The sequence below is a fragment of the Microchirus variegatus genome (assembly GCF_963457635.1).
Source record: "Microchirus variegatus genome assembly, chromosome: 10".
Lineage (NCBI taxonomy): Eukaryota > Metazoa > Chordata > Actinopteri > Pleuronectiformes > Soleidae > Microchirus > Microchirus variegatus.
The window spans coordinates 828,354-856,161 of NC_139811.1; the positions used below are offsets into that span (position 1 = coordinate 828,354).

General features: G+C 50.6%; 2 protein-coding genes across 2 annotated transcripts; both read right to left on the reverse strand.

The window, feature by feature from the left end:
- Positions 1 to 13,026: 13,026 nt before the first annotated feature.
- Positions 13,027 to 15,058, reverse strand: LOC310933036 (tryptase gamma-like; the record flags this gene model as incomplete). The annotated part of the gene is made up of 5 exons (XM_083896458.1): positions 15,034 to 15,058; positions 14,740 to 14,911; positions 14,293 to 14,546; positions 14,107 to 14,204; positions 13,027 to 13,407 (listed from the first exon to the last, which is right to left on the reverse strand). Exons 2-5 carry the CDS (start codon positions 14,829 to 14,831, stop codon positions 13,027 to 13,029), a joined length of 825 nt encoding a protein of 274 aa, XP_083752584.1. The 5' UTR covers positions 14,832 to 14,911; positions 15,034 to 15,058.
- Positions 15,059 to 17,003: 1,945 nt separating this feature from the next.
- LOC310933037 (prostasin-like) lies at positions 17,004 to 27,300 on the reverse strand (the record flags this gene model as incomplete). Its single annotated transcript, XM_083896459.1, has 7 exons — positions 17,004 to 17,038; positions 17,125 to 17,200; positions 17,310 to 17,458; positions 18,356 to 18,624; positions 18,711 to 18,861; positions 18,959 to 18,979; positions 27,237 to 27,300. The coding sequence occupies 7 exons, from the start codon at positions 27,298 to 27,300 to the stop codon at positions 17,004 to 17,006; spliced, it is 765 nt and encodes a 254-aa protein (XP_083752585.1).
- Positions 27,301 to 27,808: the final 508 nt, after the last annotated feature.

Here is a 27,808-nt window from a genome sequence, read left to right on the forward strand (position 1 = left end):
GTCATCGACGCCAACGTCCAACATCAGCGTCTGACGTCATCGACGCCAACGTCCAACATCAGCGTCTGACGTCATCGACGCTCACGTCCAACATCAGCGTCTGACGTCATCGACGCCAACGTCCAACATCAGCGTCTGACGTCATCGACGCCAACGTCCAACATCAGCGTCTGACGTCATCGACGCCAACGTCCAACATCAGCGTCTGACGTCATCGACGCTCACGTCCAACATCAGCGTCTGACGTCATCGACGCCAACGTCCAACATCAGCGTCCGACTTCATCGACGCTCACGTCCAACATCAGCGTCTGACGTCATCGACGCCAACGTCCAACATCAGCGTCCGACGTCATCGACGCCCACGTCCAACATCAGCGTCTGACGTCATCGACGCCAACGTCCAACATCAGCGTCTGACTTCATCGACGCTCACGTCCAACATCAGCGTCTGACGTCATCGACGCTCACGTCCAACATCAGCGTCCGACTTCATCGACGCTAACGTCCAACATCAGCATCTGACGTCATCGACGACAACGTCCAACATCAGCGTCTGACGTCATCGACGTTCACGTCCAACGTCAGCGTCTGACGTCATCGACGACAACGTCCAACATCAGCGTCTGACGTCATCGACGTTCACGTCCAACGTCAGCGTCTGACGTCATCGACGCCAACGTCCAACATCAGCGTCTGACTTCATCGACGCTCACGTCCAACATCAGCGTCTGACGTCATCGACGCTCACGTCCAACATCAGCGTCTGACGTCATCGACGCCAACGTCCAACATCAGCGTCCGACTTCATCGACGCTAACGTCCAACATCAGCGTCTGACGTCATCGACGCCAACGTCCAACATCAGCGTCCGACGTCATCGACGCCCACGTCCAACATCAGCGTCTGACGTCATCGACGCCAACGTCCAACATCAGCGTCTGACGTCATCGACGCTCACGTCCAACATCAGCGTCTGACGTCATCGACGCTCACGTCCAACATCAGCGTCTGACGTCATCGACGCCAACGTCCAACATCAGCGTCTGACGTCATCGACGCTCACGTCCAACATCAGCGTCTGACGTCATCGACGCTCACGTCCAACATCAGCGTCTGACGTCATCGACGCTCACGTCCAACATCAGCGTCTGACGTCATCGACGCCAACGTCCAACATCAGCGTCTGACGTCGTCGACGCTCACGTCCAACATCAGCGTCTGACGTCATCGACGCCAACGTCCAACATCAGCGTCTGACGTCATCGACGCCAACGTCCAACATCAGCGTCTGACGTCATCGACGCTCACGTCCAACATCAGCGTCTGACGTCATCGACGCTCACGTCCAACATCAGCGTCTGACGTCATCGACGTTCACGTCCAACATCAGCGTCTGACGTCATCGACGCCAACGTCCAACATCAGCGTCTGACGTCATCGAAGCCAACGTCCAACATCAGCGTCTGACTTCATCGACGCTCACGTCCAACATCAGCGTCTGACGTCATCGACGCCAACGTCCAACATCAGCGTCTGACGTCATCGACGCCAACGTCCAACATCAGCGTCTGACGTCATCGACGCTCACGTCCAACATCAGCGTCTGACGTCATCGACGCCAACGTCCAACATCAGCGTCCGACTTCATCGACGCTCACGTCCAACATCAGCGTCTGACGTCATCGACGCCAATGTCCAACATCAGCGTCCGACGTCATCGACGCCCACGTCCAACATCAGCGTCTGACGTCATCGACGCCAACGTCCAACATCAGCGTCCGACGTCATCGACGCCCACGTCCAACATCAGCGTCTGACGTCATCGACGCCAACGTCCAACATCAGCGTCTGACTTCATCGACGCTCACGTCCAACATCAGCGTCTGACGTCATCGACGCTCACGTCCAACATCAGCGTCCGACTTCATCGACGCTAACGTCCAACATCAGCATCTGACGTCATCGACGACAACGTCCAACATCAGCGTCTGACGTCATCGACGCCAACGTCCAACGTCAGCGTCTGACGTCATCGACGACAACGTCCAACATCAGCGTCTGACTTCATCGACGCCAACGTCCAACATCAGCGTCTGACGTCATCGACGCCAACGTCCAACATCAGCGTCTGACTTCATCGACGCTCACGTCCAACATCAGCGTCTGACGTCATCGACGCCAACGTCCAACATCAGCGTCTGACGTCATCGACGCCAACGTCCAACATCAGCGTCTGACGTCATCGACGCTCACGTCCAACATCAGCGTCTGACGTCATCGACGCCAACGTCCAACATCAGCGTCTGACGTCATCGACGCTCACGTCCAACATCAGCGTCTGACGTCATCGACGCCAACGTCCAACATCAGCGTCTGACGTCATCGACGCCAACATCCAACATCAGCGTCTGACGTCATCGACGCTAACGTCCAACATCAGCGTCTGACGTCATCGACGCTAACGTCCAACATCAGCGTCTGATGTCATCGATGCCGACGTCCAACATCAGCATGTGACGTCATCAACACCAATGTCCAACATCAGCGTCTGATGTCATCGACGCTAACATCCAACATTATAAGACGAGATCATTTCCTCGTCTGTCTCAACATTTACTCAGGTATTTCAGGTTTGTCTTAGATAATGACATAACGCTTTAAAATAGCATGACCTTCATAACTGCTGCTTTGTTTTCACTTTGGATCTGAGTTGATGAACATTATCCAACATTATTATGTGCAGCACTTCCTCCTCAGGAACAAACTGGTCGAACAACATCAGAGAACAAACCACGAGCAGCAGAGTGATTTCATACAGAAACTCAGTGTGTGTGTGTGTGTGTGTGTGTGTGTGTGTGTGTGTGTGTGCGTGCGTGCGTGTAATTAAAGTCAGTCGTTCTTTACATGAATGTAATGGACGCAGCTGAATGCAAAAGAACAAAAGAAAAAGTGACTTGTGTCATAAAATCTCTGTCAGTTTAAGTTTACGATGTTTTAAGAACATGTTTCACGTCTTTATCTCACTGTGAAACAGACTTTTGTAAACCACTCACTCTCCTGCACCAAACCCCATTGAGACAATCAGTGATTCTGACTTCCTATCATGTTGCAAGCCTCCCCCGGGGGAGTGGCGGCTTCACCCAGAGGTGGTGCTCTATATCTGGGACGTCTTCGGCAGGGCAGAGTGGGATCTCTTTGCCACAGAGGAGTTGACCCATTTCCCCCTCTGGTTCTCCTTGACAGAGGAGACCAGTCCTCTGGCCAGGATGCTCTTGACCACCATTGGGCAGAGAGTCTTCTCTATGCCTTTCCACCGATGCCTCTGATCCCTCAACGTCCAACATCAGCGTCTGACGTCATCGACGCCAACGTCCAACATCAGCGTCTGACGTCATCGACGACAACATCCAACATCAGCGTCTGACGTCATCGACACCAACGTCCAACATCAGCGTCTGACGTCATCGACCACAACGTCCAACATCAGCGTCTGACGTCATCGACGACAACGTCCAACATCAGCCTCTGACTTCATCGACGACAACGTCCAACATCAGCGTCTGACGTCATCGACGCCAACGTCCAACATCAGCGTCTGACGTCATCGACACCAACGTCCAACAACAGCGTCTGACGTCATCGACGACAACGTCCAACATCAGCGTCTGACGTCATCGACGACAACGTCCAACATCAGCCTCTGACTTCATCGACGCCAACGTCCAACATCAGCGTCTGACGTCATCGACGCCAACGTCCAAAATCAGCGTCTGACGTCATCGACGCCAACGTCCAACATCAGCGTCTGACTTCATCGACGCCAACGTCCAACATCAGCGTCTGAAGTCATCGACGCTAACGTCCAACATCAGCGTCTGACGTCATCGACGCTAACGTCCAACATCAGCGTCTGAAGTCATCGACGCCAACGTCCAACATCAGCGTCTGACGTCATCGACGCTAACGTCCAACATCAACGTCTGACCTCATCGACCCCAACGTCCAACATCAACGTCTGACCTCATCGATGCTAACGTCCAACATCAACGTCTGACGTCATCGACGCTAACGTCCAACATCAGCGTCCGACTTCATCGACGCCAACGTCCAACATCAGCGTCTGACGTCATCGACGTTCACGTCCAACATCAGCGTCTGACGTCATCGACGCTCACGTCCAACATCAGCGTCTGACGTCATCGACGCTCACGTCCAACATCAGCGTCTGACGTCATCGACGCCAACATCCAACATCAGCGTCTGACGTCATCGACGCCAACGTCCAACATCAGCGTCTGACGTCATCGACGCCAACGTCCAACATCAGCGTCTGACGTCATCGACGACAACGTCCAACATCAGCGTCTGACGTCATCGACACCAACGTCCAACATCAGCGTCTGACGTCATCGACGCCAACGTCCAACATCAGCGTCTGACGTCATCGACGCTCACGTCCAACATCAGCGTCTGACGTCATCGACGCCAACGTCCAACATCAGCGTCTGACGTCATCGACGCCAACGTCCAACATCAGCGTCTGACTTCATCGACGCTCACGTCCAACATCAGCGTCTGACGTCATCGACGCCAACGTCCAACATCAGCGTCTGACGTCATCGACGCCAACATCCAACATCAGCGTCTGACGTCATCGACGCTAACGTCCAACATCAGCGTCTGACGTCATCGACGCTAACGTCCAACATCAGCGTCTGACGTCATCGACGCTAACGTCCAACATCAGCGTCTGACGTCATCGACGCTAACGTCCAACATCAGCGTCTGACGTCATCGACGCTAACGTCCAACATCAGCGTCTGACGTCATCGATGCCGACGTCCAACATCAGCATGTGACGTCATCAACACCAATGTCCAACATCAGCGTCTGACGTCATCGACGCTAACGTCCAACATCAGCGTCTGACGTCATCGATGCCGACGTCCAACATCAGCATGTGACGTCATCAACACCAACGTCCAACATCAGCGTCTGACGTCATCGACGCCAACGTCCAACATCAGCGTCTGACGTCATCGACGCTCACGTCCAACATCAGCGTCTGACGTCATCGACGCTAACGTCCAACATCAGCGTCTGACGTCATCGACCACAACGTCCAACATCAGCGTCTGACATCATCGACGCCAACGTCCAACATCAGCGTCTGACGTCATCGACGACAACGTCCAACATCAGCGTCTGACGTCATCGACGACAACGTCCAACATCAGCCTCTGACTTCATCGACGCCAACGTCCAACATCAGCGTCTGACGTCATCGACGCCAACGTCCAACATCAGCGTCTGACGTCATCGACGCTCACATCCAACATCAGCGTCTGACGTCATCTACGCTAACGTCCAACATCAGCGTCTGAAGTCATCGACGCCAACGTCCAACATCAGCGTCTGACGTCATCGACGCCAACGTCCAACATCAGCGTCTGACGTCATCGACCACAACGTCCAACATCAGCGTCTGACATCATCGACGCCAACGTCCAACATCAGCGTCTGACGTCATCGACGACAATGTCCAACATCAGTGTCTGACGTCATCGACGACAACGTCCAACATCAGCCTCTGACTTCATCGACGCCAACGTCCAACATCAGCGTCTGACGTCATCGACGCCAACGTCCAACATCAGCGTCTGACGTCATCGACGCTCACGTCCAACATCAGCGTCTGACGTCATCGACGCTAACGTCCAACATCAGCGTCTGAAGTCATCGACGCCAACGTCCAACATCAGCGTCCGACTTCATCGAACGCCAACGTCCAACATCAACCCCAATGTCCAACATCAGCGTCTGATGTCATCGACGCTAACATCCAACATTATAAGACGAGATCATTTCCTCGTCTGTCTCAACATTTACTCAGGTATTTCAGGTTTGTCTTAGATAATGACATAACGCTTTAAAATAGCATGACCTTCATAACTGCTGCTTTGTTTTCACTTTGGATCTGAGTTGATGAACATTATCCAACATTATTATGTGCAGCACTTCCTCCTCAGGAACAAACTGGTCGAACAACATCAGAGAACAAACCACGAGCAGCAGAGTGATTTCATACAGAAACTCAGTGTGTGTGTGTGTGTGTGTGTGTGTGTGTGTGTGCGTGCGTGCGTGTAATTAAAGTCAGTCGTTCTTTACATGAATGTAATGGACGCAGCTGAATGCAAAAGAACAAAAGAAAAAGTGACTTGTGTCATAAAATCTCTGTCAGTTTAAGTTTACGATGTTTTAAGAACATGTTTCACGTCTTTATCTCACTGTGAAACAGACTTTTGTAAACCACTCACTCTCCTGCACCAAACCCCATTGAGACAATCAGTGATTCTGATGATCAGTGATGTTTAACATCACAGTATTTGCCTGGGGAACGGAACCAGGCAGCGGACTTCCTATCATGTTGCAAGCCTCCCCCGGGGGAGTGGCGGCTTCACCCAGAGGTGGTGCTCTATATCTGAGACGTCTTCTGCAGGGCAGAGTGGGATCTCTTTGCCACAGAGGAGTTGACCCATTTCCCCCTCTGGTTCTCCTTGACAGAGGAGACCAGTCCTCTGGCCAGGATGCTCTTGACCACCATTGGGCAGAGAGTCTTCTCTATGCCTTTCCACCGATGCCTCTGATCCCTCAACGTCCAACATCAGCGTCTGACGTCATCGACGCCAACGTCCAACATCAGCGTCTGACGTCATCGACGACAACATCCAACATCAGCGTCTGACGTCATCGACACCAACGTCCAACATCAGCGTCTGACGTCATCGACACCAACGTCCAACATCAGCGTCTGACGTCATCGACCACAACGTCCAACATCAGCGTCTGACGTCATCGACGACAACGTCCAACATCAGCCTCTGACTTCATCGACGACAACGTCCAACATCAGCGTCTGACGTCATCGACGCCAACGTCCAACATCAGCGTCTGACGTCATCGACGCCAACATCCAACATCAGCGTCTGACGTCATCGACACCAACGTCCAACAACAGCGTCTGACGTCATCGACGACGACGTCCAACATCAGCGTCTGACGTCATCGACGACAACGTCCAACATCAGCCTCTGACTTCATCGACGCCAACGTCCAACATCAGCGTCTGACGTCATCGACGCCAACGTCCAAAATCAGCGTCTGACGTCATCGACGCCAACGTCCAACATCAGCGTCTGACTTCATCGACGCCAACGTCCAACATCAGCGTCTGAAGTCATCGACGCTAACGTCCAACATCAGCGTCTGACTTCATCGACGCCAACGTCCAACATCAGCGTCTGAAGTCATCGACGCTAACGTCCAACATCAGCGTCTGACGTCATCGACGACAACGTCCAACATCAGCGTCTGAAGTCATCGACGCCAACGTCCAACATCAGCGTCTGACATCATCGACGCTAACGTCCAACATCAACGTCTGACCTCATCGACCCCAACGTCCAACATCAACGTCTGACGTCATCGATGCTAACGTCCAACATCAACGTCTGACGTCATCGATGCTAACGTCCAACATCAGCGTCCGACTTCATCGACGCCAACGTCCAACATCAGCGTCTGACGTCATCGACGTTCACGTCCAACATCAGCGTCTGACGTCATCGACGCTCACGTCCAACATCAGCGTCTGACGTCATCGACGCCAACATCCAACATCAGCGTCTGACGTCATCGACGCCAACGTCCAACATCAGCGTCTGACGTCATCGACGCCAACGTCCAACATCAGCGTCTGACGTCATCGACGACAACGTCCAACATCAGCGTCTGACGTCATCGACACCAACGTCCAACATCAGCGTCTGACGTCATCGACGCCAACGTCCAACATCAGCGTCTGACGTCATCGACGCTCACGTCCAACATCAGCGTCTGACGTCATCGACGCCAACGTCCAACATCAGCGTCTGACGTCATCGACGCTAACGTCCAACATCAGCGTCTGACGTCATCGACGCTCACGTCCAACATCAGCGTCTGACGTCATCGACGCTAACGTCCAACATCAGCGTCTGACGTCATCGACGCTAACGTCCAACATCAGCGTCTGAAGTCATCGACGCCAACGTCCAACATCAGCGTCTGACGTCATCGACGCTAACGTCCAACATCAGCGTCTGACGTCATCGACGCTAACGTCCAACATCAGCGTCTGACGTCATCGACGCCAACGTCCAACATCAGCGTCTGACGTCATCGACGACAACATCCAACATCAGCGTCTGACGTCATCGACACCAACGTCCAACATCAGCGTCTGACGTCATCGACACCAACGTCCAACATCAGCGTCTGACGTCATCGACCACAACGTCCAACATCAGCGTCTGACGTCATCGACGACAACGTCCAACATCAGCCTCTGACTTCATCGACGACAACGTCCAACATCAGCGTCTGACGTCATCGACGCCAACGTCCAACATCAGCGTCTGACGTCATCGACGCCAACATCCAACATCAGCGTCTGACGTCATCGACACCAACGTCCAACAACAGCGTCTGACGTCATCGACGACGACGTCCAACATCAGCGTCTGACGTCATCGACGACAACGTCCAACATCAGCCTCTGACTTCATCGACGCCAACGTCCAACATCAGCGTCTGACGTCATCGACGCCAACGTCCAAAATCAGCGTCTGACGTCATCGACGCCAACGTCCAACATCAGCGTCTGACTTCATCGACGCCAACGTCCAACATCAGCGTCTGAAGTCATCGACGCTAACGTCCAACATCAGCGTCTGACTTCATCGACGCCAACGTCCAACATCAGCGTCTGAAGTCATCGACGCTAACGTCCAACATCAGCGTCTGACGTCATCGACGACAACGTCCAACATCAGCGTCTGAAGTCATCGACGCCAACGTCCAACATCAGCGTCTGACATCATCGACGCTAACGTCCAACATCAACGTCTGACCTCATCGACCCCAACGTCCAACATCAACGTCTGACGTCATCGATGCTAACGTCCAACATCAACGTCTGACGTCATCGATGCTAACGTCCAACATCAGCGTCCGACTTCATCGACGCCAACGTCCAACATCAGCGTCTGACGTCATCGACGTTCACGTCCAACATCAGCGTCTGACGTCATCGACGCTCACGTCCAACATCAGCGTCTGACGTCATCGACGCCAACATCCAACATCAGCGTCTGACGTCATCGACGCCAACGTCCAACATCAGCGTCTGACGTCATCGACGCCAACGTCCAACATCAGCGTCTGACGTCATCGACGACAACGTCCAACATCAGCGTCTGACGTCATCGACACCAACGTCCAACATCAGCGTCTGACGTCATCGACGCCAACGTCCAACATCAGCGTCTGACGTCATCGACGCTCACGTCCAACATCAGCGTCTGACGTCATCGACGCCAACGTCCAACATCAGCGTCTGACGTCATCGACGCTAACGTCCAACATCAGCGTCTGACGTCATCGACGCTCACGTCCAACATCAGCGTCTGAAGTCATCGACGCCAACGTCCAACATCAGCGTCTGACGTCATCGACGCTAACGTCCAACATCAGCGTCTGACGTCATCGACGCTAACGTCCAACATCAGCGTCTGAAGTCATCGACGCTAACGTCCAACATCAGCGTCTGAAGTCATCGACGCCAACGTCCAACATCAGCGTCTGACGTCATCGACGCCAACGTCCAACATCAGCGTCCGACTTCATCGAACGCCAACGTCCAACGTCAGCATGTGACGTCATCAACCCCAATGTCCAACATCAGCGTCTGAAGTCATCGACGCTAACGTCCAACATCAGCGTCCGACTTCATCGAACGCCAACGTCCAACATCAGCGTCCGACTTCATCGAACGCCAACATCCAACATCAGCATGTGACGTCATCAACCCCAATGTCCAACATCAGCGTCTGATGTCATCGACGCTAACATCCAACATTATAAGACGAGATCATTTCCTCGTCCGTCTCAACATTTACTCAGGTATTTCAGGTTTGTCTTAGATAATGACATAACGCTTTAAAATAGCATGACCTTCATAACTGCTGCTTTGTTTTCACTTTGGATCTGAGTTGATGAACATTATCCAACATTATTATGTGCAGCACTTCCTCCTCAGGAACAAACTGGTCGAACAACATCAGAGAACAAACCACGAGCAGCAGAGTGATTTCATACAGAAACTCAGTGTGTGTGTGTGTGTGTGTGTGTGTGTGTGTACATATAATTAAAGTCAGTCGTTCTTTACATGAATGTAATGGACGCAGCTGAATGCAAAAGAACAAAAGAAAAAGTGACTTGTGTCATAAAATCTCTGTCAGTTTAAGTTTACGATGTTTTAAGAACATGTTTCACGTCTTTATCTCACTGTGAAACAGACTTTTGTAAACCACTCACTCTCCTGCACCAAACCCCATTGAGACAATCAGTGATTCTGACTTCCTATCATGTTGCAAGCCTCCCCCGGGGGAGTGGCGGCTTCACCCAGAGGTGGTGCTCTATATCTGGGACGTCTTCGGCAGGGCAGAGTGGGATCTCTTTGCCACAGAGGAGTTGACCCATTTCCCCCTCTGGTTCTCCTTGACAGAGGAGACCAGTCCTCTGGCCAGGATGCTCTTGACCACCATTGGGCAGAGAGTCTTCTCTATGCCTTTCCACCGATGCCTCTGATCCCTCAAATACTGCTATTGGTGGCCCCCTTCTGGGTGTCTGCTAAGACTGCCCTTCTCCTTGCCATCACTTTAGCAAAGCGTGTTGGGGAGCTACATGCTCTCTCCATGAGCGACTCATGTCTGAAGTGGAGCTCTGATGGCACAGTGTGTCACTCTGTGGCCGAATATGTCCTTCCTTCCTAAGGTTCTGTCATCGTTGAACCTCAATCGACCTATCCACCTGGCACAGCTCTCTCCAAACAGCGACCCTCGCACTGGGTTGTGGATGTTATCACCCAGGCGTATAAACACAGTGGTCGCCCCCTGCCATCCGGGGTGAGGTGCCACGCTACTAGCTACCCGTGTACACAGCGGAGTGAATAGATGGTAGTCGTAGTGCACAATGACTTCCACTGTTTAACACATAACAATAACGTGAGATATATGTCTTGGATAATGGACTCTAACCTGAAACTAATCAAACTGTTAAAAACAGAATGGACTGAAATTGAAAATGTTGGGACGACATTTAGTTAAGCAGGGGAGAGTGTGGCATACCCCTTGTACTATGTAGTTACATGTTTTGGCCAAGAGATGGCACTATGAGACCACTGAATAACAGTTGCACGTTAGTTAAGAACAGTAATCAAAGAAAGTTAGAAAGTAGTTGCTGCGAGAGAAGAAAGGAAGCAGTCGCATTTGTGAAGTGAGCAGTCATAGTTTGCAAAACACTGAATAAATGTGAAAATCTTTCCCATCACGCTGTTGAGAGTGATATTTCTTCAAGTGTGCAACACATACGCAACTTTCCTTGTTGATCCACTGCTGCCTCCATCACTGAGTTCAAATGTCCGATTTTGTGAATTCGGCTTTTAAAATATTTATTTTAGACTTTCTTCAGTGACACAAAGTGACCACACGAGGCAGCAGTAGACCAGCAGCTCCTGTCTTCCTGTGAGCTAAAATCACTGATTTTCATCCGTCTCTGAACGTCGTCTCCTGTATCAACACAGAAGAAAAATATTGTCTTTCCATTAACGTAAGGTACGTCTGTTTGTCACGTGACTGTCAATCACACGTTTGTCAATAACGTGACTGTCAATCACACGTCTGTCAATAACGTGACTGTCAATCACACGTCTGTCAATCACGTGGCTGTCAATCACACGTCTGTCAATAACGTGACTGTCAATCACGCATCTGTCAATCACGTGGCTGTCAATCACACGTCTGTCAATCACGTGGCTGTCAATCACACGTCTGTCAATAACGTGACTGTCAATCACACGTCTGTCAATCACGTGGCTGTCAATCACGTGGCCGTCTCCAAACTATGGACGTGATTAAATGGTATTATTGGTTTTTAACTCACAATTTAAAATGTTTTTTTCAAGAGTCACACGACAGGTTTTTAAATCATAGGCTTATTAAAATGAAGAAGAGAAATGAAACATGACTCGACCCCGACGTTCACGCCTTTGTTTTCTTTTCCAAACCAGAACAGCAGCTCTGTCTTTGTGATTTACAGAAGAGAATTCACACGTTTTATATCATGGTGGACAGACGACGGCCGAGCACCTGTCAATCAATAATACGTTATGTTACCAAAACCATGTCATTTTGGCAGTAGGTGGCGCTGTTCTTTTTGTGAAAGAAATTTCTCTGGAGTCATCGTTGTGAGTAAATCAAGTCTTTACTTCATGCATGAAGGAGAGACTCTGTCACCAAGATGGTCTAAATGTTCTCTGCCTTTGCTTCAGAGAGCTCAAACATATATACAGTCACATCAAAGCATCTTACAAACACCATAAAACATCCAAGTTACAACAAGACAACACACTTTGTTTATGACCCACAGATGCTATCATGTGCACCTCGTGATGACCCCTGGGTTACAATCCCATCATTTGTTCACAGCTTGACTGTTGGTTAATTGTTATCTTTGAACATACAGAAAACCTTACACTAAAAACTCCCCCACGGGAACAGGAAAAAAATGTATTTCCCACAGTTTATGTCCAGATCATTTTATGGATTTATTTAGATATTTTAAATTTTCAGTTTTCAACTGGACATTTTTTGTCCATGAGGACAAATGTGTGTTAGCCTGCTTTGTTCACCTCGTAACGGCCGTGCTTTAATGTTTGAGTCAAACACAGAAGAGTCTCGCTCCAAAAATCTTAATCTCATAGATAATCATCATCATCATCATCATCATCATCATCATCATCATCTCCAGAAGGTCTGCAAAAACCAACCCACACCTGGTGGTCACTGTTGGCTATTACACCTCCCGCCGTTGACATTCATCTGTGTGAGTCACTTCATGTAAAACTACCGATGAACAGGTTTGTTCATGAGGACAGAAGGAGACACAGTGAGAGGACGAGGACATGGAAGAGGAAGAAGGAGCAGGGGTGAGGGAGAGCGCCCCCACTGGTGGTGTCAGGAGCAGCCGTGCTGGTGGTGCTGTTGGTGCTGATGGTGCTGTTGGTGCTGTTGGTGTCAGGAGCAGCCGTGCTGGTGGTGCTGTTGGTGCTGATGGTGCTGTTGGTGGAGGCTGGAGACAAGAGCGCCCCCAGAGTCTTAGACAAGAAGCTGCCGTATTTGGTGAGTGAGGGAAAGACTTTCAAGTTGGTCGCTCGTGTTCTTATGCTGGAGTTGTTTTCAGACGATAAAACCGCCGCCTGGAACCAGGAGCCGTCCTTACACATCAGTGGACCGCCAGAATCTCCCTGAACACACAGGAGCCACGGAAATGACCAACACTTCTTCATTCTGTTTCTCTTTTAAAGGCCCGTGAGTCAAATGAAGCTCAATAATTTTTCTTTTGACAGAAACTGAAGAACTCACGACACACAAACACGGCAACAACAGACTCACACATTTTTCCAAGCTATCGTTCTGCACACGTATGTTTCGCTTGTTTACCCACAATGCCCTTCACTGCAGTCCGCTTCCTGAATTTGGTTCACGTTTGATGCTCGTCAGAGTTCGGTTGCACATTCACACGTCCACAAACTAACTGGACTGACCGAGCAAACGAATTAGGGTTTGATTCAGAAGGAGCTGCTGTGAAAGAATGAACCCTGAAGGTGAAGTTTATGTCATTTGACCTCGTCTGACCCTCGACATGGACATCCTCGGGTCAGGGGTCCACATGTGGCCCACGAGTTACTGAAATGTAAAGATTTGAACTTTACTGGGCATAAACAAAGCAATCAGAGATGACAGATTCAGACTTCACCTCATTCATGCAACAAGCCTCTGGCGGCCTCTGTTGGTCATCGTGGCAAGTGCAAGTGTGGAAGCATAAAAATCAATATGTGACTAAACACAGTTTTAAAGCCGAGTTAAAAACTGTCCTCCTCTGATTCTCAGCTCGTGTCACTATCTCACACAACCACACTTTAAAAAAACATCCCATAATTCACCTGCTCCAGAGTGAAGTCTTGCGTACAGATGCTGTCGGTCGTTGACGCGTTGCCACAATCCACCACTGACGTCTGGATCTCCTGCAGAACTTGTTCCTCTGAGGTTGGAGAATAAGAATGAACGTGTGAATGGTGTCATGTTTCATCTAAAGACCATGCAGAGGGCGTGTCTTCACGTGGACTCACCTCCTCCTCGCCCGGAGCTCCAGCCGGCGGCAAAGCACGCCGAGCCCACGCCAAACGTCTGTCCGATTCTCAGGCAGATGGGCTGGATGTAGTCGGACAGAGTGGGCGGAGCTTCCAGGTGCAGCACTGCGATGTTATCGCCAGTCTGGTTGCTCATGGTGATGTTGGTCACCTTCGTTATCACCTCAAAGGGGTTGGACCCGTTCTGTTGGAGACGACCGAGGACGACGGTCCACTGAGACACTGTGGGTGAGCTGAGACACAGAGGGACAACATGACGAGGACTGAGGACAAGTCAATCGGTTTCATGACTCTCCACTGCCCCCTACTGTCTGCTCAGCCTTGCAAGATTATGGCTTTCGGTGCGGGGGTTGGCTTTTCTTGCATGGACGTGGACAGGAGAGGAGAAAAAGATCTCTGTCCATGACGTCTGTCCAGGTGTCTCACCTTGAGAAACAGCTGGCGTCACTCAGCACAGCGTCCACAGCCACCAGTGTCCCACCACACACATGTGTTCCATTCTTCTGAAGACTCGCCATCCACGGCCACTCGCCGGCTGTCGACACCGACTCTCCGTTCGCGATACGAGGATTCTTCGGGGCTTGGCCACAAACCACAGCTGCAGAGACGAGCGACAGGTGTTTTATAAGGTTCATAAACCTGAGACCATGACGTCATCATCGCCATCATATCTCAGTTAATACTGACTTTGTACAAAATAATGAATTATTAAAAACTCACGCTGGGCTGTGGTGGTTGGAGGGGGAGTGGTGGTGGTGGTGGGAGGGGGAGTGGTGGTGGTGGTTGGAGGGGGAGTGGTGATGGTGGTGGGAGGGGGAGTGGTGGTGGTGGTGGGAGGGGGAGTGGTGGTGGTGGTGGGAGGGGGAGTGGTGGTGTTGGTGGGAGGGGGAGTGGTGGTGGTGGTTGGAGGGGGAGTGGTGGTTGGAGGGGGAGTGGTGGTGGTGGTGGGAGGGGGAGTGGTGGTGGTGGTTGGAGGGGGAGTGGTGGTGGTGGTGGGAGGGGGAGTGGTGGTGTTGGTGGGAGGGGGAGTGGTGGTGGTGGTTGGAGGGGGAGTGGTGGTTGGAGGGGGAGTGGTGGTGGTGGTGGGAGGGGGAGTGGTGGTGGTGGTTGGAGGGGGAGTGGTGGTTGGAGGGGGAGTGGTGGTGGTGGTTGGAGGGGGAGTGGTGGTGGTGGTGGGAGGGGGAGTGGTGGTGGGAGGGGGAGTGGTGGTGGTGGTTGGAGGGGGAGTGGTGGTGGTGGTTGGAGGGGGAGTGGTGGTGGTGGTGGGAGGGGGAGTGGTGGTGGTGGTGGTTGGAGGGGGAGTGGTGGTGGTGGTTGGAGGGGGAGTGGTGGTGGTGGTGGGAGGGGGAGTGGTGGTGGTGGTTGGAGGGGGAGTGGTGGTGGTGGTTGAAGGGGGAGTGGTGGTGGTGGTTGGAGGGGGAGTGGTGGTGGTGGTGGTGGGAGGGGGAGTGGTGGTGGGAGGGGGAGTGGTGGTGGTGGTTGGAGGGGGAGTGGTGGTGGTGGTTGGAGGGGGAGTGGTGGTGGTGGTGGGAGGGGGAGTGGTGGTGGTGGTGGTTGGAGGGGGAGTGGTGGTGGTGGTTGGAGGGGGAGTGGTGGTGGTGGTGGGAGGGGGAGTGGTGGTGGTGGTTGGAGGGGGAGTGGTGGTGGTGGTTGAAGGGGGAGTGGTGGTGGTGGTTGGAGGGGGAGTGGTGGTGGTGGTGGGAGGGGGAGTGGTGGTGGTGGTTGGAGGGGGAGTGGTGGTGGTGTTGGGAGGGGGAGTGGTGGTGGTGGTGGTTGGAGGGGGAGTGGTGGTGGGAGGGGGAGTGGTGGTGGTGGTTGGAGGGGGAGTGGTGGTGGTGGTTGGAGGGGGAGTGGTGGTGGTGGTGGGAGGGGGAGTGGTGGTGGTGGTGGTTGGAGGGGGAGTGGTGGTGGTGGTTGGAGGGGGAGTGATGGTGGTTGGAGGGGGAGTGGTGGTGGGAGGGGGAGTGGTGGTGGTGGTTGGAGGGGGAGTGGTGGTGGTGGTTGGAGGGGGAGTGGTGGTGGGAGGGGGAGTGGTGGTGGTTGGAGGGGGAGTGGTGGTGGTGGTTGGAGGGGGAGTGGTGGTGGTGGTGGGAGGGGGAGTGGTGGTGGTGGTGGGAGGGGGAGTGGTGGTGGTGGTTGTAGGGGGAGTGGTGGTGGGAGGGGGAGTGGTGGTGGTGGTGGTGGTTGGAGGGGGAGTGGTGGTGGTGGTGGTTGGAGGGGGAGTGGTGGTGGTGGTTGGAGGGGGAGTGGTGGTGGTGGTGGTTGGAGGGGGAGTGGTGGTGGGAGGGGGAGTGGTGGTGGTGGTGGGAGGGGGAGTGGTGATGGGAGGGGGAGTGGTGGTGGTGGTGGTTGGAGGGGGAGTGGTGGTGGTGGTTGGAGGGGGAGTGGTGGTGGTGGTGGGAGGGGGAGTGGTGGTGGTGGTGGTTGGAGGGGGAGTGGTGGTGGGAGGGGGAGTGGTGGTGGTGGTGGGAGGGGGAGTGGTGGTGGTGGTTGTAGGGGGAGTGGTGGTGGGAGGGGGAGTCGTGGTGGGAGGGGGAGTGGTGGTGGTGGTGGGAGGGGGAGTGGTGGTGGTGGTTGGAGGGGGAGTGGTGGTGGTGGTGGGAGGGGGAGTGGTGATGGTGGTTGGAGGGGGACTGGTGGTGGTGGTGGGAGGAGCTGGCAGACCTGAGCAGTTGACTGACAGGTCGCTGTCAGTCCCAGTGGAAGTGAAAGAGACGAAACCTGGCTGGTCGGTGGTGATCTGAGCCTCGATCCAGGCTTGATAGCGGGACGCTCTGGCGTAGACTGCTGGGAAATTAGGTTCAGCGCAACCTCTTCCAAAACTCACCACTCCTGCCAGGATCCATTGCTCGCCCTGTTTGCTCACCATTGGACCACCTGAATCTCCCTAGAAGAAGAAGAAGAAGAAGATGAAGAAGAAGATGAAGAACAACTCAGGCGATAGAATCTTCACAGGAAGTTACATCTGACACAAAAGCAGGAGATGAAATGAGCACCTGACAGGAATCCTTCCCTCCAGCTCGTAATCCGGCACAGATCATGTTGTCAGTGATGCCAATGATGTTTTTATAATCACAGGAACACTGTCTGTTCCCCACCACTGACACCTCCACCTCCATCAGGTTTCCTGGAGAAGGAAGAGGCACTAAAGAGACACAGAAGAGTCAGATCATCAGTTCATCAGTTTAAATGAACAGAGTCATGTGACGTCTGTAGCTCTGTAGCAGCTCTGTGGTTGTTATTTATCCAGCTTCTTTCTTTCAGGATTAAACACAACTCCACGTAACACAAATAAACTTGATAATGCTGAGGCAGCAAAGCGCAGTAGTGTGCTGGTAACAGAACTGAAAGAACCTCGCGTAACAGTCCACTGAGCTAAGCTCTTGTTTTTGTCGTTGTTAGCTTTCCACGGACAGAGAGAAAACTGAATAGATCAGAATTACTGTCAACAAACATCAAATCGACTGCTTCTCTTTTTATATCAAAACTGTTCTAAAGCATTAAAGTGATGCTCTGAAGCCAGCACTGACCAGTTGTTGTCCATTTTTTAAGTGATGGCATTGATGGGTGGGATGGGCCATTTATTGGGGGGGAAATAGCAGAAATGTGACGAGACTCGGGTTCACAACCCAGTCTGGCTAAGACTGAGGGTTGGCAGGTGGTCCTCGGATTCTCCTGCTGCTGCTCCAGGGACGCTAACGCTGTAGTTTGTAAACTACATTTGTAAATGTCCATTCTGAAGATATAAAAATATAGCCTAGCTTGCGCTTGGAAATCTATGAGCTTTTTTTTTTACTTGTGGCGAGAATACGCACTGACAACATAATGTAAGACGTGTGATGGGTTCAAGGACAACTGTTGCACAACTGTTCATTTTGGTTTCAGTGTCAGTGGTGTTTTTTCCGAGTTTTGGGTTGTTTTGAACACGTCATAGACTGAAAATAATAGAAACGTCTTCAGGTTCTCCAGGTTCTCCCGGTTCCTCCTGTGCTGAGGATAATTGTTGACTCACACAAACGATGGAGGTCACACTAAGACTCACCTCCAGATGCGATGTTTCCCCAGCCGGTGACCCAGGAGCTGGTGCCGTTGTGGAAGCTGCTGCCTGAAGCAGCCAGGCAGACGGGGAGGATGTTGTTGTTGAAGGTAACAGGTGAGGAGAGCTTCAGGAGCGCGATGTCATTGTTAAAGGGGGACGAGTTGTAGTTGGGATGATTGATGACCTGGATCACGATCCGACTCACTTCGTTAGTGTTGGTTCCCTCTAGTGTCTGACGGCCCAGAGACACCACCGTGCCATTGGTGATCTCACTGCAGAGTTAGAGGAGAAACCTTTAGAGATTTTTCAGTGTCCATATCTGTTGGTGATCACCAGTGTTGGTTTGGTCACTTCTTACCAGTGAGCTGCTGTCAGAACCCACTCACTGTTGATGAGCGATCCTCCACAGCGGTGACTCCCCCTTTGCAGGCTGACCTGCCAGGGCCAGCTGCCCTCGATGGCCACATCACCTCCAACGATCCTGGTGTTGAGTGAAGCTCTGCCACACACTGACAGGACAGAGGCTCAGGGTGAGCGACACACCCACGTTTACACTTTACAGTATGACGTGATATATGACATGTGATAGAGACTGGAACCACTTACCACTGAGCTGTGCACGGCACTCTGAAAAACAAGAACAAAGAAAAACATGTGAAGGACAATCCCAACTTTTCCAGCCAATCCCAGCAGACATATGTTTAACCCATTAAGGCCTGAAGAGCCTGGAAAAACTTCCTCTAAAACAAACCTGAGAGTCAATGGCGACTAAATGACTGATTTCTCAGCCTCTGCAGCAGATATAGGAACACAATTAAAAAAGTATTTGAGAGCTTACACTTGTGGCTTTCCTGTGAAATTTAGTTTATGTTGATAAAAAAATGTAAAATTAAAGTGAATAACTATTTTCAATTAAAAAACAGTAGGAAAATAAAGTCATATCAACTTGTGTCAGGGCCTTGATTTAGTCCTGATGGAGTGTGAAGAACAAGAACAGCATGTAATGACTGTAACAGTCTGCTTCACATGTGACGGTGATGATGCTGCTGTGGCATCTGCAGGTAAATCCACTGTCAGCCCTGGTGCGCGGTCGTAAACACTCCGTCGATTACGGTGGTATTTATCGCCGTCTTCAAACATAATTATGTCTTAACCATAAATCCCGGTCCCAAAGTTATCAGCGATGACGTCATCGAAGACGAAAGTCCTCAAAATCACTGCCTTCAGAAATCTCTCCGCTGTCAAAGTCTTCCATGTTTGTGAGAAGTCATTTCAAAACAATGTCGCGAGGAACCCTGATACACCCGAAAATTGACGCATCTGCTTTACTGGCGTCTATGAGAGAATAAAACGCGCAGCTGCTTTCCCGGCGTCAATGGGTTAAAGGCTACCTGAAGAAGTCAGGTAGCCTTTAACCCTTTAAGGTGTGTGTGCACTGTAAAAAATGTCCGTAGACTTTACAGTTAAAAACTGTCAAACCACCCCTCCTTGAACTGGCACCTTATCGTGGTGGAGGGGTTTGAGTATCCGTATGATCCCAGGAGCTACGTTGTCCGGGGCTTAATGCCCCTGGTAGGGTCTCCCAAGGCAAACAGGTCCTAGGTGACGGATCAGACGAAGAGCAGTTCACTAAACCCCTTATGAGAAAATGCTACAACAAGACGAGTACGTCGCCCGGACTGGCGTTACCGGGGCCCCATCCTGGAGCCAGGCCCGGGAGGGGGGCTCGCAGGCGAGCGCCTGGTGGCCGGGTCTTTGCCCACGAGACCCGGCCGGGCTCAGCCCGAAAGAGCGACGTGGGCGCCCTTTCAAGTGGGCCCACCACCCACATGAAGGGCCATAAGGGGCCGGTGCAATGTGATATGGGTGGCAGTCGTGGGCGGGGGCCCCGACGGCCCAATCGCGGGACAACAATCCTAGCTATGGGGACATGGAATGTCACCTCGCTGGGGGGGAAGGAGCCTGAACTTGTGCGGGAGGTGGAGCGATACCGACTAGAAATAGTCGGGCTCACCTCCACGCACAGTCTGGGCTCTGGAACCCAACTCCTTGAGAGAGGCTGGACTCTCTACTACTCTGGAGTTGCCCAAGGTGAGAGGCGGCGGGCTGGTGTGGGCTTGCTTATAGCTCCCCAGCTCAGCCGCCATGTGTTGGAGTTCTCCCCGCAGAGCAAAAGGGTAGCGTCCCTCCGCCTTCGGGTGGGGGGTAGGTCTCTCACTGTTGTTTCGGCTTACGGGCCGAACAGCAGTGCGGAGTACCCGGCCTTTTTGGAGTCCCTGGAAGGCGTACTGGAAAGTGCTCCAACCGGGGACTCCGTAGTTCTGTTGGGAGACTTCAATGCTCACGTGGGTAATGACAGTGTGACCTGGAGGGGCGTGATTGGGAGGAATGGCCTCCCCGATCTGAACCCGAGTGGTGTTTTGTTATTGGACTTCTGTGCTAGTCATGGTTTGTCCATAACAAACACCATGTTCAAGCATAAGGGTGTCCATCAGTGCACGTGGCACCAGGACACCCTAGGCCGGAGGTCAATGATCGACTTTGTGGTCGTGTCATCTGGCCTCCGACCGCATGTCTTGGACACTCGGGTGAAGAGAGGGGCTGAGCTGAGCATTGTGGACGCGGCTGTTCGAAGCTGCGGTCGTAAGGTCTCCGGTGCCTGTCGTGGCGACAATCCCCAAACCCGGTGGTGGACGCCAGAAGTAAGGGATGCTGTCAAGCTGAAGAAGGAGTCCTATCGAGCCTGGTTGGTTCGAGGGACTCCTGAGGCAGCTGACAGGTACCGACAGACCAAGCGGACGGCGGCCCGAGCAGTCGCAGAAGCAAAAACTCGGGTCTGGGAAAAGTTCGGGGAGGCCATGGAGGAGGACTACCGGTCGGCCTCGAAGAGATTCTGGCAAACTGTCCGGCGCCTCAGGAGGGGGAAGCAGTACTCCGCCAACACTGTCTACAGTGGGGGTGGGGAGCTGTTGATCTCGACTGGGGACATCGTTGGGCGGTGGAAGGAATACTTCGAGGATCTCCTCAATCCCACTGACACGCATTCCCCAGAGGAAGCAGAGGCTGGGGACTCAGGGGTCGACTCATCCATTACCCAAGCTGAAGTCACTGAGGTGGTTAGGAAGCTGCCCAGTGGCAAGGCACCGGGAGTGGATGAGATCCGACCTGAGTACCTTAAGTCTCTGGATGCTGTAGGGCTGTCCTGGTTGACACGTCTCTGCAGCATTGCGTGGCGGTTGGGGACAGTGCCTCTGGAATGGCAGACCGGGGTGGTGGTCCCTCTTTTTAAAAAGGGGGATCGGAGGGTGTGTTCCAACTATCGGGGGATCACACTCCTCAGCCTCCCGGGGAAAGTCTATTCCAGGGTACTGGAGAGGAGAGTTCGGCCGATAGTCGAACCTCGGATTCAAGAGGAACAATGCGGCTTTCGTCCTGGCCGTGGAACACTGGACCAGCTCTATACCCTTCGCAGGGTGCTCGAGGGTTCATGGGAGTTTGCTCAACCAGTCCACATGTGTTTTGTGGACTTGGAGAAGGCTTTCGACCGTGTCCCTCGTGGCATTCTGTGGGGGGTGCTCCGGGAGTATGGGGTCGGGGGCCCTTTGCTAAGGGCCGTGCGGTCCCTGTACGACCGGAGCAGGAGCTTGGTTCGCATCGCCGGCAGTAAGTCAGACTTGTTCCCAGTGCATGTCGGACTCCGGCAGGGCTGCCCTTTGTCACCGGTTCTGTTCATTATTTTTATGGACAGAATTTCTAGGCACAGCCGGGGCCGGAAGGGGTCCAGTTCGGGAGCGGTTGGATTCCATCGCTGCTCTTTGCAGATGATGTGGTCTTGATGGCTCCTACGAACCAGGAACTCCAGAATGCGCTGGGGCGGTTTGCAGCCGAGTGTGAAGCGGCGGGGATGAGAATTAGCACCTCTAAGTCCGAGGCCATGGTTCTCGACCGGAAAAAGGTGGCTTGCTCCCTCCGGGTCAGTGGAGAGATCCTGCCTCAGGTGGAGGAGTTTAAGTATCTTGGGGTCTTGTTCACGAGTGAGGGAAGGATGGAGCGTGAGATTGACAGGCGGATCGGTGCAGCAGCCGCAGTAATGCGGTCGTTGTATCGGTCCGTTGTGGTGAAGAAGGAGCTGAGCCGAAAGGCAAAGCTCTCGATTTACCGGTCAATCTACGTTCCTACCCTCACCTATGGTCATGAGCTTTGGGTTATGACCGAAAGAACAAGATCCCGGATACAAGCGGCTGAAATTAGTTTTCTCCGCAGGGTGGCGGAGCGCTCCCTTAGAGATAGGGTGAGGAGCTCTGTCACCCGGGAGGAGCTCGGAGTAGAGCCGCTGCTCCTCCACATCGAGAGGAGCCAGCTGAGGTGGCTCGGGCATCTGAATCGGATGCCCCCTGGACGCCTCCCTCGGGAGGTGTTCCGGGCATGTCCCACCGGGAGGAGACCCAGAGGAAGACCCAGGACACGCTGGAGTGACTACGTCACCCGGCTGGCCTGGGAACGCCTTGGGGTCCCCCCGGAAGAGCTGGAGGAAGTGTCCTGCGAGAGGGAGGTCTGGGCGTCCCTTCTCAGACTGCTGCCCCCGCGACCCGGCCCCGGATAAGCGGTGGAAAATGGATGGATGGATGGATGGATGGATGGATGGACTGTCAAACCATGACAGAAAAAGACCGTAAACTTACAAATACTATAATACAGTTTTTGTAACAGTGAATTACCGTAAATATATGTATTTCCCAAAACAGTCATTTTTGCATATTTTTTCCTGTAAAAATTACATTTAGTGCAATATCCTTATCCTTATTTAATATCCTTATTTAATAGCTCAGCCTTGTTTCCTTACACTGTAAATACCATGTGCATACTGTGTATATTCTGCAGACCGGTTGTAATGTACATTCTATTTTTAAACCTATTTTTATAGTCAGTGTTAATATCTTTATATATTGTACTTTATAGATTCTATTTCTTTTTGGTAATGCATGTTTATTATTTATTATTTATTATCCTTATCCTTACTGTCTTGCTGCTGTAACACTGTAAATTTCCCCACTGCGGGACGAATAAAGGACTTCTTATCTTATCTTAAATAATCTTGCACTGTAGTAATTATGGAAATATACCGTCATATTTTTAAGAGCCAAAACTGTATCTTTTGCAGGTTTTTTTTTGTAAAAAATGTTTTTTTATTACTGTTAAACTTAGTAACCATTGTATTAATTACGCAAAACCTTTACTTATACAGTACTTTTACGTTAAATATATGGCAAGGCATAGTTATTTATATGGTAGAATATGGAAAAATTCTCCAACCTTTACCGTGATAGAAGAAACAATTTTACCGTATTATAGTAGGGAGGTTAAGTGACTTTTGACTTCAAAGGGCCATAGAAATAAATTAAAATTTATATCTAAAATACGCAAATCTTTTTCAAAATGGTCTCCGACCGTACTTGAGATGCCCATAGCTTTGCTTCTATTATAGCTAAAATAACACATTTGGTGTGAAAGTGTAAATTTTTGGGGTCAATGAATCCAATAAAATAGGTTCCAAGACTAAAAATATATTATATATTCTATATAATATATAATAATACTATCCTCCTTACCATGACAATTGGAGGTAAAATATACATTTTTTAATTTAAAAAACGCATGCCAAAAACACATTCCATTTACAACACTAAGATGATTCCCTATATGTCTGTACCACTGTGGGAACATGAGCCATGACATCCACAGAGAGACATGCAAGGCTGCCTCTGCATGCAACATTTGCATAGCTCCATGTACTGATCATAATCTTCATGAGCACATAGAGAGTAGCTCCAGACACCTGATGCACGTATCGGGTTCTGCAAATGTGGTTAACACTAGGGATGCACCGATTGATCGGCTGGTGACCAGAATTGGCCAATTTTCACGTGACCGGCCATGAACGGCGACCGGGCCGGTCAGACAGAGATATGGCGGTCAAATGCACGTGCACACCACATGATCAACAGCACGCCTCAACAGCAACACACGTTAAGACATGAGCTGGTGCAGGTGGAGAGGAGGAGATAGCAAGTTAACTCAGAGAGTCGACAGAAAGAGAAGTTAAAATCGGTATCGGCAGGTCAAACTCCCTGAATAACCGGAAATTGCAATTGGCCCAAAAACTGACAATAGGTGCATCCCTAGTTAACACAAATCGAGATGCCACTTTAAGTAAGAGCTGTGGTTCACCCGCTGCCATCCAGTCAGTCACCAGACACACTCCACAGCATCTTCTCTGTATGCATTGGCCCCAATGTTACCAGAAAGGAATCCTCGCCAAGCTCTGTCTAGGGAAACTTCCACTAAAGTTACTTGGCCAGTGTGAGGAGTGGTTGATAAGGTACCATTACTGGTGTCTGACCTGGATTAAGGTAGCTGATTGTTTGTCTGAGTACTTTTATTGCATGCCAAGCAAGGGGTTGAAGTAGCCTCTGTGATGCTAGCATAATATGCAGCCCATGAGATCCATTCTCCGGATTGAAGGTTCTCTTTCACAAGAAGGTTTCTGACTCTCTCTAACCACTAACCTCTCTCTAACCTTCTTCAATCACACTGATGAGAGGACGGGAGGCTGGATGAGGATGACTGTTGGTATTCAGGGCAGGAACATACAAAACCTCATCAGGTGGCAGTGACACATCCAGATCCATTGTTGTTTAGTGAGGTGGCAAGGATTTCACAAGCTTCTTCCCCATTTCAGCTGGATCTAGGATGTCAGTCAGATTCTCAGTCTGTTGACTGTCTAAAGAGAAGTGCTGTTGAATGATGCTGATGCATGTACCATGGAGGGCTAATGTTGCTATTTTTGATGATGGGCTGTGGTCAATGTTATCTAAACCACTATTGATAACCTTGACTGCCTGTGGTGGGACCACAACACCAATCTGCTCCAGTGACTGATCACCGAATTCGCTAACTCTATGCTGAATGTTTTCAAGCGGTCATATGACACACATCCTCTTTAATGCATGGTCTCCACCAGATATCTACTACCACTTTGCTGGTGTAGTTTCATTGCCAGATATAGCGAAGCTGGTTTCTGAGCTGCATCTTGCAGAGTTGAATATTATTTGCTGCCCAATGGAAGTTGCATCCTGGGATTTCTCAGGTCCAGGAGATGGCTGATCAATACCTGATCCATCAAGAAGCATGTGTAAGAATGATCTCAGCATGGGAGGGATAGAATCAGCTTCACATGAAGTTGGGAAGGAACCTGTAAAAGCATGATTCATGGGGAGATACTCTTGCCGAAAGATTTTGGCTGCTTGGAAGATGATGGAGACATCAGTAGATGTGTTATTTTTCATGTCAACAACAGCTCTGCTCAGGTCATCATCAAATACAAGGGACCAGACACAATTAATTTGGACTGATCTGATGTCAGGAATCAGGCGTTCAATATCCTCCAGAAGGCATGTGGTGTTGCATTTAATGTTTATAAATCCGAGATTAGCAATATGCTCGTCATTGAAGGCTGTCAAGTCACACATCACCAGTGATTCCCCTGAGCAACGATAGTCCTCGACATATTCAAGCAACTCATTGAGGATAAACAATCAGCTTGAATCATCAGCTGAACTGCATCCTGACTACCACCACTAATATCCACTATAAACTCAGGCAGATCCCCTCATGTCTTCAGCTCCTGGATGTTGTCGACAGCTTCTTTGTTACACGACTGCAATCTTTCAGGATTGTTTCGCAGCTTGAATGATGAAGAGGGATCTAATGTTTTTTCCATCTGTAGGGTAACCCTTACCCAAGCTAACTAGTTAGCTAGTTATTAGTTATATAACATTAAACACATTTTTCTATTCAATGGGTAAATCATGTGTCCCTCAAAGTGTTAACCTTTCACCTCAGACCTTGAACAGCTGTCACAGATGGGATGTGTTGTCGCAGGAACTGATGCATAAGCTACTCCTGACTGGTCAAAATCTCATGCTACTTAGGACAAATGTAATGTACAGAAGTAGCTGCACTGCTTAAATACAACATTGATGTTTTTGAAGGAAAAGATAAATAAAGTCACTTTGATGACACAGTTTGATGACACAATGTGAAATGTGCGTTTTTACCACCAATTGTCATAATAAGGGGATAAATGTTGGTTTCTTAAACTTGAAACCTATTTTATTAGATTCCTTGACCCCCAAAATGTACATTTTGACACCAAATTTGTCATTGTAGCTATAACAGAAGCAAAGATATGGGCTCAAGAGTATTTTCGACACATTGGCGGCCATTTTTGAAAAAACGTGTTTATTTCCGATACAAAGTGTGATCTCACTTGTGTCTTAGGATACATTTATTTGTATGGTCCTAATGTACTTCCATACCAAAGGGGACATTTGCATCATGACTTGAAGTCAAAAGTCACTTAACCTCCCTACTATTATGGTAAAAAACTGGCAACCATAGCTGCCAGTTTTTTACCGTTTAAAATAAGTGGGTTTTTTTTGTTGTTTTTAATGAATAAAGTGGTATTTTATGTTAGTACAGGCTGTTTATTTCACATTACACATTATTTCATGGAGAAATGCTTTACTTATACAATATTTTCACGTTAAATATATGGAAAAAACACACAAAAAAAGGTGTGTATATGGTAGAATATTGAAAAAAATCAACAACCGTATTTACCGTAACATCAGCAGTAGTTCTATCCTTTTACCGTAATGTAAGAAAAGGTTCAACCGTGTTTATTACGGTAGAATTCTGGCAACCACAGCTGCCAGTTTTTTACCGTAAAAACAGTGTGTGTGTGTGTGTGTGTGTGTGTGTGTGTGTGTGTGTGTGTGTGTGTGTGTGTGTGTGTGTGTGTGTGTGTGTGTTCAGTCCTTACCTGGTGTCGTCAGCAGAGTGAACAGAGTGGTCACACACACCACTGTGGCTGTGGAGAGAGTCATGGCTGAAAGTGTGAAGCGTCTGATCTGACTCATTAATAACCTTCACCTCTCTCTCTCTCTCTCTCTCTCTCTCTCTCTCTCTCTCTCTCTCTCTCTCTCTCTCTCTCTCTCTCTCTCTCTCTCACAACACAACACAACACAACACAACACAACACAACAACAAACACACCTCTCTCTACCTGTCATTCACCTGTCAGCACACGCCCACCATCTGTCAGTCAAACAGCTGCTGCTGATGCTGGAGAAGTTATTAAGTGTGAGTGTGAATGAGCTCATGATACATGGTGCAGCACTGACTGAGCTGTGAGCGCCCCCTGTGTCCACCATCTACGTCAGTTTAAGTCCACGACATCTGAAGAACACGTTCACGTCTTTATCTTCACTGTTAGACGGACTTTAACAACAGGAAACTGATGTTTGTAAACCACTCACTCTCCCACACCAAAGCCCATAGAGAAAACCAGTGATTTTAGCTCGTCCAACATCAGCGTCCGACTTCATCGACACT